Raw genomic sequence first — 14,153 nt, forward strand, 5'->3', positions numbered from 1 at the left:
TGATAAAAATAGTATGGACTTGGAAACCAGATGGGGACAAAGGAATAAATGAAAACTCTAAGTGGAGCGACACTCAAACCTTAGGGTAGACAGGGAGAGCGCAATGAAGGGAATGGTAGAGAGGGGGCTTCATGTTAAGAAATATCCCAGAATGGATTCTGGGTGCCTAAAGGCAGTTTACTCTGTTGTTAAGGGCAATATATAAACACACAACTCAGCATACAAGTAGGCTCCTATAAAGTATGGTGGACTGATTGATTCCTGTATTCCTGAGACTAAAGAAAACAACTGTTCCACAAGGTTAAGATTCCTGGCAGCCTGGAAGATCTTACTTACTGGGCGAGTGGAAAGGAGATTTCTGAGAAGTCCCAAAGTCTTCATTAACACATTCAAGTCTGAATCTGATAACAACTGGAATAACTGCTCGGTACTTAAACTTCGTAAAATATCTGCTTTTATTTTTTGTTCTGCCTGAAATGCCATATTCTGAAAGATAAAAAAAAGTTATAGTCTTGACATCTGTAACTATCCTTTAATGTTAACTTTTCTTACTTTGGTAAGTGATACTTTTTAAAGTAAGAGGAGGAAAAGACTCTGTAGCGTCTTTGTCTAGTTATTTTATTGTCATGACTCCTAATTATAAAGCATTCAGGCTTTCTAGGTGGAAGTTTTGATTTTTAAACATTCTAGATATGGCCTCAAAGATCAATTCTTTCCATGTTATATGGTCATTTGTGTGTTTGAAAATTTTTTGCTTACGTATACCATAGTCAAAGTTAACAATTATAAAAAGATCAAAGGATGTCTGGTACAATTAAATCTTAGCAGTGTTTACCTTAAAGGGAAAAAATGTGGTCCTGCAATTTTAATTTTTAAAATAATATTTAAAAATTATTAAGCACTTATCAGAAATTTGGCTACCAGGTGATATAAATGAAACTATCTACTCGGGAATGATAGGATTCTGATTCTGACTTGCATCTGGTGATGAAAGTAACTATACTACTGAAATAAAAGATCTTTTGGAATACCGAAGCACTAAGCATGTATGCAGCAATTATGTGACTTTAAGGTAAGTAACTTAATCTTGTTGTCTTGCTTTCTTCACTGTAAAGTAGAAATGGTAATATTTATAGATTATAGATTCAGAATCGAAAGGGCCCTTACAGGTCACCTAATCCAACACCTTCATTTTACAGTTCAGGAAACTGAGGCTCAGAGAGTAACTGATTTGTCTAAGCTAAGGATAAAATTTGAACTCAGATCCTCTCACTTTAAATTCAGCACTCTTTCCACTGGACCATGCTTTACATGTTATTCATGAGTTGCAGAGGTTTAAAAATGCACTTGGTGGCCAAATTTCTGGTGGTGGGCTTCTCTGAATTTAGCTAGACTCCGCTAGAAAGAGAGTCAGTTAATTAATATGTACACATGTCCTTACAGTTTGATAGGCTCTGCCAGTCTATTTTCCCCTTGGACAGCCTTTGAGAATCCAAGGTTACCTCCATATCATAATACGGCAAAACTGTAGGGTATAAGTAGAGTTGTGTATATATTTGTATTTATTTTCCACCTCACAGGATTTTTGTACAGATATGATAATGTGAGAGAAAGGGCTTTGAACAGTATGAAGTCTTATGCAAATAAAGGTTTAATTTTTTTAAAAGCATGTGCTTTTAAATTGTCTTATAAAATAGGTCAGTTTAATTTCTGTTCTGAGGAACAAAAAGAATACATCATTTGCTTGGGAAAGAAATTAAAAAGAAATTCTAGAAAATATTATTTAACGAACAGTGACTAAACACCTAAAAAAGGACATAGTAATCACAAAGTGTCAACATGGTTAATCTTATTTTTCATACTGACAGGGCTACTAAACTGGTAGATGAGTGGAATATTGTAGATATCGTTTAGCTAGATTCTGGCAAAACAATAGTCTCTCACCATTCTTGTGAAAAAGATGAGTTTTTGTTTAGATGACAGTATAATTTTGTGGCTTTAGGACTTGATGAATGGCTGAAGAGAAAGTAGTCATCAATGGTTCCATGTCAATTTAGAAGGGGGTCTCCAGTGAGATGACCCAGGGATTTGTGCTTGTCCCCATGTTTTTAACATTTTCGAAGGCATAGATAAAATGCTCAACAAATTTGCATATGCCATAAAGCTGAGAGAGATAGCTAGAACACTGGATTGGCAGAATTGGCATTCAAAAAGATTTGACAAGCTAGAACACTGGATCAAATCTAATAAGATGAAATTTAAAAGGAACAAATGTAAAGTTTCATATTTGGATTCCAAAATCTACTTCACAGATAAGAGATGAGGGAAATATGAATTGGGAGCAGTGTGAAAGATCTAGGGTTTTAGTGGACTTCAAGGTCAATGTAGGCCAGTAATGATATGAAAGCCAAGAATGTTAACAATATTTTAAGTTATATTAAGAGGGTACTAGTGTTCAGGAGTAAGGAGGTGATAGTCATGCTCTAACAACCTCATCAGACTACATCTGGAATGTTATGCTGAGTCATGGACACAGTATTTAGGAAAGACAGGGGCTGTCCAGAAGAAAGCAACAAGGATGATGAAAGGCTTTGAGATCATGCTATGTAAGGACTGGTTGAAGGAAATGGAGAAGGGAAAACTTAGGAGGGAAGGGTAGCTGTTCTCAAGTACTTAAAGAACTGTCATGTCGGCAGAGTGGTTAGATTTGTTCCACTTGGCCCCAGAAAGCAGAAAAATGAACAACAGATAGAAGGCCCAAAGTGGAAATTCAGGCTTAAGATAAAGAGAAAAATCTTTCTTAACAATTGGACATACCTAATTGTTAGTAACAATCAGAAATGGAAAGAACTGCTTGGAAGGAAGAGGTTTGTCTTTCACTCAAAGTCTTTAAGAAGGAGTTGAATGACCATTTCTTGGAAATGTTGTAGGTATGGATTAAAATAGATGGCTCTGAGGTCCCTTTCAACTCTGAAATTCTGTGATTCTGTGAATGGCAGAGCTAGAATACTGTGTCTCTGGGGTCTGCCTGGTTCCAATTCATCATTTGGCTCACTGAACCAAAGTATCACCCAATATTCTTCATAAGCAAAACTCAGAACTTTTAGATAATATATACTTTACTTCTACTTCTCTTCCCCTCACACCCACAAAAGCTATAATAAAGAAAACATACCATTAAAGCCCAAATCCCATTCACTCGTAAAGCAGGATTTTCACTTTGGGTTAAACCACAAAGTAACTCTATGGCTCCTGATTCTAAAATAGGCTGTAATTAGAAAAGAATAAAAAATGAGGCTTAAGATTTATGCTTGTGAACTCAGTGAATGTGCAGAAATAACATGTTATTCCCCATAAGTTTTTCCTGTGCCCTTTTTCTGAAATCACTATTTTCTTACATTGAATGAGAACTCAGTAGAAAATTTAAAAAAAATGATCACAAACAAATACTGGTAAATTATAGTCATTCTCTCATGAAAAAAAATTCCCTTAAATCTCCTTAAATGTCACCCCTCAATCTACATATTTTGCTGATATATGTTCTATTTTAGGCAAAACAGTGACAAGTATCATTATTACAGACTTCATTACAGAGAGTTGTTCTCATTCTTTGGGTTCACCATTTGGGTTACCATTCACTAGCTTCACCTATCACCTTCACCACTCTCAGATACATGTATGCATGGCATCATGGAGCTGTGTCTTCTTGTTATCTACTGGAAGTGACTATACAGAGATTAAAAAACAAAACAAAATAAATGAGTAGAAATGATGCATTCAGATGAGTGCTCTTAACCCTAAGGAAATTGCCTTCATAATATCTGTTGAGTTAAGAGCCTTATTCTGACACTCAAGAGTTGGCTTTAGTCTATTGTTTCAGACTTCTTTCATATCACTCCCTTTCAAATGATCTACATTGTAGTCAATTAGACTGCTTTCTATCCCTCATTCTTAAATGAGATAACATTTGTAAAATGCTTAACATAGTGCCTGACACATGGAAGGCACTTAATAAATCCTGTTCTCTGTCACCTTTGGTCCCATGCTCCCACCGCATGTTTGGATTGTCCTCCTCAAATATGAGTACCTGCTCAATACCTTCTTTCCTTCAAGTCCCAATTCACATGCCATCTCCTCTCTGAAGCTTTCTCTGAGTTCCACTCCCTCAGCTGAAAGTAATTTCTCCCTCTACAAACTTTTCATAGCACTTTAGACCCCTTCTTTTCACTTATTTCATTTTGTTTGGTTGTTATTTATAACCATGTCTTATGTGCCCCTTTTCTTTCAACTAGACTGTAAATGTCTGACAGCAGGAATTCTCTTATGTCACCTTTATATCCACAGTGCCTTGTATAGGTAGGTGCTTAACGGTTTGTTTAACTGAATCCTGTGGAAAGTCAGTGTTTGTTGTTAATAATGAATTGGTTTTGGTTTCATCTGCAAGATGAGAGAGATGGACACAATAATCTCTGAGACTCCTTCCAACTTTGGGACTCTAACCCTAAATGGAACCATCACAAGGGATGTGAATTCTATAGCCATTGCCCAGGGAAATATGGACAATAGTTCTTAAGTACACCCTCTATCTTTCTTCTCTTTGAACAAACAACTTCCCACATCTTGTTTTGTTCCTATGTGTATCTTTAGGAAATGTCTCTTTGAACATAGTTCGGTTACCAGGTCTACAATGCCTTCCCAAGTACCAGGCAGATGACTAGAAGTAATGGAAAGATGTTTGTCATAAATCACAAATTCAAGGTATCCTTAGATCAACAACATCAGAAGTCTTCTGAATTCATAAGGAGAGGAGGGTCTGAATCCATGTCTCAAAGCCCTGCCCCAGGGAATATGTTACTGTTACTATCACAGGGTAAAACTCCCGACATCTACTCTATTTTCCTTAAATGGGTTCACATTACTTATTTACTTATTTGGTGAATCAATCAGAAATATGGATGGTTTTCATTTCTGAATACACAGTTTTTAAAATAAAAAGGTTAATATAATATCAAAAATACATTTTTGTGGTAGCAGGCAGATGAGAAACACTGGAAATTATAATAGTTCAAATGGTAAGAAAAAATACCCTCATCTGAAATACAATTTTGATACTGAAGTCAAAGAAATCTAACAATTTAGAAGTTATTCTTTAAATGAAGCAATGAGTAAGGATAATTTTAGATACAACAAAAATGCACTGTCAATCAGTGACAACCACAATACAACTGGGCTATTTCAAAACTGACAAAAAAATACCTACCTCTTTGCTTGGAGAGAATTCAAGCAATAGATTACACAGCATGGAAGAAGCTACCACTAAAATTTCATCTGGTGCATTTTGTAAAACCTAAGAAAATCAGAAGAAGAGACAAAACCTGTTGTTAACTTATAGAACCATGGAAGTAATAAGATGAACAAGTGAAATAAAAAGCAATTTATTTTATCATCTGATTCCTCATATGTAAAATACAGTTAACAGAAATCTACAAAGAATTGTGACTGATTATTTATTAGGACTGGCTAAAATCCTCATAGCTTCAACTTTAAATCCTATAGGCATCTCAAATTCATCATGCCCAAAACAGAATCCATTATGTTGCCCAAAAAATCCTCTCCTTTCTATGTTCCCTATTTTTGTTGAGAGCACCATCCCAGACTCCCAAAATTGGAGTCTCATCCACAAATCTTCTCTCTCACTAGTTCCTCGCATTCAACCAGCCATCAATCCTTGCTAATTCTGTCTCCAAAGTATCTTTTGCATCTCTTTTCTTCATGTACAGTGACCACTCTAGCTCAGGCCCACATTTCCCTCATCATCTCTTACTTGAACTATTACAATAGCCTCGTACTTGGTCTCCCAGCCTCTTGTTCTTTCCCTGTCCTCCAAAATGACAGCCCTAAAGCACAAATCAGACCTGTCACTCAAGAAGCTTCAGTGACTCCTTCTTGCCTCCAGGATAAAATACAAACTCTTCTGTTTGATTTTTTAAAGCCATCCATGGTCTGGTTTTCCAGGCATATTGTATATTACTTTCTTTCATCTACTCTCTCTTTCAGCCAGACTGGCCTGCTTGCTGTTCCATTCATCTCCCACCTCCATGACTTTCCATGGACACTCCCTGATGCCTGAAAGGTATTCTTGCCCCATCCTGATCTCTACCTCATGAACTCCTGAGGTTTCTTCAAAGCATGGTTCAAAATGCCCATAGCTGATTCTGAACCCCTAGGTGGTGCTCTTTTCCTGGAAATTAGTATTTTGTATTTAATTTTCTAGGCAAGTATTATTTTCCATGAATAGAAATGTAAGCACTTTGAAGAAAGGGAATATTATATTTTTGTCTCTACTTAGGAACTATCACAGTACCTAGCACATAGCAGGAGGTTATTAATAAATGATGTTTGAATGAACCAAGTCTACCTTGCTCCTATGTGTATAGAAAGGTAGACTCTTCAAAGAAATAGACTTCATAGAAGCCACTGTGACATGGCTACACTCATTCTATTTACTCAACAATCTGGAAGAGACCTTGGGGATCCCCTGGTCTACCCCTTGATTTTTATGAGAGGGCAAAGGGGATAAGTGATTTCCCTCAGGCCACAAATGTAGTAAACAGCAGAGCCACAGCAAGAACCCAATCCTTTGCTTCCAAATCCGGTGCACTTCCCATTATACAGCACTAATCATTGATAAATTACTGCAGAAAATTAAAAAATAATGAGACTAAGTCTTGGGAGCAACAATGACTTTCTGTTCTGTTTCCTAGAGAGACTTGTTAACAGCAGCATGTAACATTGCTCCAATGGACTAACACAGATTAGGATTCTTCCCCTGTGGGTCCCAAGATGGTCTTTAATTGCTTTCATAAAAACCAATATTTACATCCAATGATTGCTTGTCTAAGCCATTTGTACTTATAGCTCAGAAGCTGAGGGTCCTTGGACAATAATCAAGATGATACTGTAATTACAAGAAATTACAAAGGGTTACATACTTTAACCACTTCATCTGAACAATGAGGTTATTTTGTAATTTGAAAGTTCAAAATGGCATGTTGTAGAGGCAGATGATATAAGATAGTTTTCACATGCATCTTTGCAAATATTAAGTACTCAATAAAGTCAAATCAATGCCAAGCTAAAACTATTTCAGCAAACATAATTATTGGTGAAAATAAGTAGATTTTTGCATGAGTATGGAAATACCCTCTCCTTCTTAAGTGTATACAGTTGTTGGCTTTAAAAAATACTTTCTGTATTGATAGGATTCATTGAACAGTTCTTGCCTTTTCTGAATTTTCACATTGTTCACCATCTTTAAATTAATTTTCTCTTTTAATTAATTTAGACCAAACAGTAGGGATTCTGAGTATCTCAGTACCTCAGTACAGCATAATAGTAAAACTACAATAAAATTCAAAAGCTAACAACTAATACTTAATGAAGTTTATTTTCATAAAAATGATAAACAGAGCAAAAATTCTGACAATTAACTTTGTATTAAAAAAAAAAGCAACCTTGAGAGGCACAGGACACTTGATAAAAACAACAAAAAGATTCCACACATTACATACGATAAGAGTGTATGTGAAAGGTAAGATGAAGGGGTATAGGAAGAGGAACAAAAAAGATTGAAAAATCAACCCCGAAATAACTAATCAGTGAACCAAAAGTAACTAATATATTATGACATAATCTATCCCTTAAATATGTGGTCCTTCAATTTGTGACAAAACAAAATGTTATTACAAACATGGTTAAGAATTATTTTTCCACATAATTGGTTTTTTTCCTAATTATATTGCTAAATAGATTATTTTTCATAAGGCTTTGTTGGTCATTATAAACCTTAAAACTTACAAACCTTTAAAATTTAGCCTCTAGGCAGTGCAAAAAAAAAATCATTTTAACAAACCAGCCACAAGTAGGTTAATCCAGAACTTATTGAATGGCTTGGTGTTTCAATGTCAACTTCAAAAGTCTTGTGCAGTGACCAAGGGACTTATTCTTAGTCCTATTCTTCTTCTTTTTTTTTTTCTAACATTTTTATCAGATAAATTTATATAGCGGAATGCTTATTTAGCTTGCAGATGGCACCAACCTGAGAGGGAAGTTTATAACTGGGTTGGACTAAATGACGTCTAAAGTTACTTCCAGCTCTGAAATATCTGTGAAGTATCACTGTGTACTGTTATGCCAGTTTTAGAATGATAACTAAAACATGAAGATCTGGACTGTGAAGCTGCCATTAATTTCTCATTATTTCTCTTATCACGTTCCCACAAAATCTTCTCTAATATTTTCTTCTCTTAAGTCTCTAACACTCCTATTTTATTAAGAAAACTAAAGTCATCCAACAGAACTTACTGAGCTCCCTCTTCTGCTCTTTATGAATCTTTCAATATTCTCACCTATTTGTTCTTCCTTGCTGAAGTATCCACCTGTATGCTTGATCCCACTACATCCAAATTTGGTGAAACTCTGGTCCATCAAAAGAAATTTTACCCTGCCAAAATCTAAATCCACTGAATCTACTTTTATTATTATATTATTTTTTTATACTTTTCTTCTAGCCCAGATACATGTACAGAATCCACCTTGTCCCATCCCCTCTATCCCATTTCTTAGTTTAAGTAACATCCAGTTGTGGTGCTCCTTTCCAAGCAATATTACTTTAATTAATTCTCTTGTTTACTTCTTTTCCTCTCTAAGACTCTTTAGAATCTATTTACCAACACCAGGACTTGTCTTTGAATACTGAAGCAAATGGCCACCTGCTAAATAAATGTTAGAAGAGGCCAGTTCAGTTTGTGATTAACACATCACATCATAGAAACACAGAAGCTCAGAGCTGAATGGAACTTCAGAGACCAATATATACATAAACAAAAATTTGCTCTATGACATACCCCAATAAGTGCTCATTCAGCCATTATTTAAATACTTCCGGTGCAAGGAATACCACTCTCTCCCAAGAAAGTTTGTTCCCCTTTGAGACAGCTTCAATTGTTATGAAGTTTTTCTTCATGTGAAGCATGTCAGCCTCTAAGATACTTTCATCATAAAGGGCTTTTAGTTTTGCTTTCTCCAGGCAAGCAGATGTCTAATCTCTAGTCCATTCAATAGATCTTCAAATTCTTGGAGCCAGTTTTCATGCATGTCCTCCATAAATGTACTCTTCTCAAGGTTAAACACTAATTCTTTTAACTGATCCTCATGTGAGATGACCTGCAGTACCATCCTGAGCACCCTCCTCTAGCGGCCATTTCACTCTAATATTAATAACTCCCTAAAATGTGGTACCCTAGACCTAAACAAAATATTCTAGAGGTGTGGACACTATGCCTCTCAGATCACATAAAGTTTGCGGTTTGCCTTGCAGGGGCGGGGGGTTGGGCAGGGGAGCTGCTGTAGCACCCTGTATGGTGCTTTCTCAGATTTACTACTATCTAGACAGTAGCTAATATCTCATCTCTGTGAAATTTTTAACCCCAACTTATGACTTTCCATTTGTTCTTATTAAATTTCCATCTTATTTTAGCTGAGCTGGTATTCTGGCCTGTTGAGATCTTTTAAGATCTTGGTCCCATCATCCAATGTATTAATTAGTTCTTTCCTACCTTTGCAGCTTTTGCAAATTTGTTATGCTTTTCATCTATGACTTTATCCAAATCACTGAAAAAAACATCAAAAAGCATGAATACAAGCACAGATGCCTTGAGCACTCATTAGAGACCCCTTGTCAGCTTGACATTAAACTATTAATGTCAAGGAATACATTTGGGACTAGGCATTCAACCAGTTCTGAATCTAACTGTACCACTGTCTGGCTGACATTTCTCTATTTTTTTTTTTATTAGAATAGCCATGACTTTCTCAAATTAATTGCTAAAATCTAGACAACTATTTTCTATCTATGTCAAACAAAACTTTGCAAACATTAAAAGGCTTTAAAAAGGGGGGATTAGTTATTTTCGTTTAAAAAGGAAATGAGGTTAGTTTAGAAGGGCTTATTCTTAATGAAACCAACCTAGCACTTTTGATCACCATTCCTTTTTCTAAGTGTTTACTAACTAATGGTTTTTTAAGGGTTTGGTGGACTTGACCAAATTAGCTATTTGTTTCAGTCTTCAACGACAAAGCCCTTCTGTGAGAGATTAGCTTGGACAATACCCCAGTAAGGGAATGAGGTTAATAAAGCAATAAATTAAATGAACATTTCTTAGACGGGAGCACCTTTGATGACAATACTTTATAATTTTGCTGGCTATGATAGCCAGGAGTTTGCAAATTCAATCTTTTTTTTTTTTTTAAATGGACACATTTGCCCTTCCCTAGTCCTGCAGCAATCTGTTAGTTGTTTGAATACCCTGGGCAAACCTAAATGACTTCATTAAGGGTAGCAGGATACTCTTTTGCTATCTCACTATGTATCTTGGATTTTAACCCATTATTAACCATTTTTATTGTCATTTCTGATGTGTATTCTCCTTGGTAGACAAAACAGAAACAAAGAAACGGTAAGCAGTTGTCTTCTCTCTGTTATTCTTTATCACTGTCTCAGCCACCCAATGCAGCAGTTCTATCCTTTTTTTTGTTCAATATAGTTAAAAAAAATGTGTTGTTCTTAGCATTCCCTGAAACCCTCTTCTTATCCTGAACCTTAACATTCTGGATAGCAATCTGAATCTTGCCACATTTTAAAATTCATTCTCTATTGCTTGTCTTTGCTTCTACATTCTGTGTTTTTAAATTATCTAAGTTAGCTGATAATGATCCTTTAAAAATATTTCAGACTATATATGATTCTCCTTCACTAAAGGCATTGTTTTTCTTGGTGTCCACAGAATTCTTTTCTTGAGAGTTTCCTCTCCTTCCTGGACTGACCTCATGTATAGTTATATACATTTTTCTCTGAATCCTTTAATACATGGTCTACTATACCTCTCCACCAAACTAGGGTATATGTCAGACGATACCTATTCCTATCTTCCTCCATCAGAAACTCTAAGATAAGAAGGACCACTTTCCCCCAAGCTTTCTTTAATTTCTCCTTCAGGAACTAGCTTCTCCTTTTGGTCAAAATCAAGTCCAAAATAGCAATTCCTCTCATTGGAGCCTTCATCTTTTGAAAGAAAGCATTCTTATTAATGCAAGTTAATAAATCATTGATATTAAGTAGATGTATGGCAACCCATTCTCATTTTTAAAGATAGTGGAACCACCAAGTTTTGGATACGAATTTTTAAATCCTTATTTTTCTTGATGAGAAAGTGGAACTTGCTTGTAAGATGATAAAGTTGGGAAGAAAACATGGGCTTGCCCAAATGCACAGAGAAAAAAAAATCCATGCTTGTAATTACAATTTAGAAAGGAAGAATATTCCCAAAGGTTGTAAAAGATCACAGGTAACGTTAATAGCAAAACCAAACCAAACTGAGAAGGCATGAGTGATAACTAAAACATAAACACCCTTTCTTATCTACATAAAATCTGTGCCAGGGGGGCATACTAGATAGAAAGTCAACCCTGGGCTCAAGAAAACCCAGGTGGAAGTACAGGTTCTGACCCATATTGACTGTGACCCTGGAATGTCTCCAAGCAATTTTCCAAGACTAAAAGTTGCAGAATAGTGCAGATCTACAGTAGTGGATTTTCTTCCCTAGGGAGGTCCCTAAAACAATGAAATCACAGATCTGGACCTACGTAAATGAATGAATGAATAAATAACTGGATGGTCTAGACATTCAATGAAGACATCTTTGATGCAAATGTGAAAAGGGAAAAAATGCTCTCATAGACAATTCTCTTCAGTAGATCACCTCTTCACATTTGTATAAATGGCTGAGATACATAAAAAAATACAAGAAAATCCTGGGTCTGTTGTTTGACTACGAAAAAGATTTGACAAAGCAAAATGCCATTTTAAAAAGAATATTCTTTAATAAGATGTCTGTTACACACACATTAAAGGTGTCTAAGATTCCTTGAGATGGGGGACCTGTGAGATGACTTGGTTCAATGGTAGACAGTGTGATCAAATGAAAGGAGTGATGGGTGGCTCCAGGGTCAGAACTCATAGGATCACAGATCTAGAGATGGAATCAGAGGTCATGAGTCCAGCACTCTCATTTTGCTAGTGAGAAAATTATGGCCCAGAGAAGTCAAGTGGCTTACTCACGGTCATTCAATCATTTTTCAATGGTCATTCAATCTGACCCTTCATGACCCCATCTGGGGTTTTCTTAGCAAAGACACTGGAGGGGTTTACTACTTCCTTCTGCAGCTCATTTTACAGATGAGGAAATTGAGGCAAACAGGATTAAGTGACTTGCCCAGGGTCACACAGCTACTAAGTAAGTGTCTGAGGCTAGAACTGAACTCCTGATTCAAGCCTGGTGCTATATCCACTGTGCCACTTGGTTGCCCAAGGTCATACAGTTACTAACATTTTGGAGCTGGCACTCTAAGCTAAGACCTCCAAATTCAGGACTCCAACTCCAGCTCAGGTGGATATTATCTCCCCAGTGAGATTCCAGGTTTCTTGAGCACAGGAATCATGTTTTTTCTTGCATTGCTCATAATATCCAGTATAATGCTGGATATTAATAAGCACTCAGCATGAATTTGTTGGTTATTATGTTCAACTAGATGCATAGTGGATAGAAGGCTGAACTTGGAGCTAGGAAGACCTGAGTTCAATTCTTGCCTCAGACATTTACCAGTTGAGTGACCCTGGGCAAGCCACTTATCCTTTCTAAGACTGTTTCCTCAACTGTAAAAGAAGGCTAAGGATAGCACTGTCTATGCAGGATTGCTGTGAGGATCAAATGAGATAACATATGTAAAGTGCTTGGCAAGCCTTCAGGTGCTATCTAAATGTTACCTCTATCAGTATTACCAATGGAATTGTAGCTTGTCTCCTCTAACAGATACTGGACAACAACTTTGGCTTTGTATGGAAATGAAGAGGACTAGGAAGCATCTATTCCAACAATAAGGGAGATCTTTTCTATGGACTAAAGCAATATAGCCAGCTCCTAAAGAATTACACAGCTATTTGGTTGGTTTAGAGTCAAGGGGCTCTGTAATGAATGGCGATTTCAGCCAAACCATAAGCCCATCTATGCAGAGGGCTGCAACCTTAATGCACTGAATAAATCACTTCTAAATAAAAAACAAATAACAGACAAATTCTAAAGGGGTGAGTCCTGCAGGTTTCCTGATCAACTTAACCTCATCAGAGATGAGCAGAGCCACTGAAATCTGGAGGGAGCAGCCTTGTTTGTATCTGGGTAGTTTAATAGCAAATGGAAGGATCCTGTGTTCCAACTCTGTCATTTAATATCAAGTGTGACCTTGAGGCAGGACATCCAATTTCTCTGGGTCTCAGTTTCTTTGTGGGGAATGCAGAGGTTGGACTAGATGATAGCTAAGATCCTTTCCAGCACTAACTCTATGATCCTTTCTGACTTACCATAGTCACATTCTTGGTGTTTTTCTTTGCAGGTGACATTGTACTGATTGTATTGGGTCCTGGGACAGGAAAGGACCTCTTCAATGAGATCCAGAACCACTCAATGGAAAAGTCTAATCATTCACACAGGAAAAACTAAGTGGATAAACAATTTATAGTGCCCAGATTATTACCCTGGCACCAAAGCTCATATTCTGAATTCTAATATTTTGCAAATGGCCCTGTATGGCTTCAATTTCTGGAACACCATGAGCTCTGAAGAATAAAAATTGTTGATAACCTCAAAGAGCAATGGAAAATGCACAGTGGTTGTAAATAGGCTATAACATGTCATCACAATAACTAGCATGCAAAAAGTGGCATACAAAATATCAAAGAGAAAAAAATTCTAGTTGTATAGCAAGAATAAGAAATAATAAATCATGAACAGAGTCTTAACAATTTATCAACAAAATATTAAAAGACCTAAAGGAAGGCCTCTCAGAGTCTTGGGTAAAATCTATACTGCAAAATGGTGGAAGGACTTGGACAAAAATTGTATGGAATGAGAACATATGGTAGTCAGTGATCTTAGGCAGCTAGGCAGCTCAGTAGATGGAGCACTAGGCCAGTGGTTAAGAAGGCCTGAGTTCAAATCTGGCTTCAGACATTTAATAGCTATGCGACACTGGGCAAATCA

General features: G+C 36.5%; 1 protein-coding gene across 8 annotated transcripts in view; it reads right to left on the reverse strand.

The window, feature by feature from the left end:
- ARMC8 (armadillo repeat containing 8) overlaps window positions 1–14,153 on the reverse strand; it is a 135,371-nt gene that overhangs the window by 20,514 nt on the left and 100,704 nt on the right. For all 8 annotated transcript variants that reach the window (XM_072613557.1, XM_072613558.1, XM_072613559.1 and 5 more), the window contains 3 exons: window positions 5,261–5,347; window positions 3,176–3,268; window positions 337–486 (listed from right to left, as the gene is read on the reverse strand). In XM_072613557.1, coding sequence (XP_072469658.1) covers window positions 337–486; window positions 3,176–3,268; window positions 5,261–5,347 — 330 coding nt within the window. The remainder of the gene's footprint in view (window positions 1–336; window positions 487–3,175; window positions 3,269–5,260; window positions 5,348–14,153) is intronic.

The sequence above is a fragment of the Notamacropus eugenii genome, chromosome 5 (genome assembly GCF_028372415.1).
Source record: "Notamacropus eugenii isolate mMacEug1 chromosome 5, mMacEug1.pri_v2, whole genome shotgun sequence".
In the NCBI taxonomy this organism is placed as follows: domain Eukaryota; kingdom Metazoa; phylum Chordata; class Mammalia; order Diprotodontia; family Macropodidae; genus Notamacropus; species Notamacropus eugenii.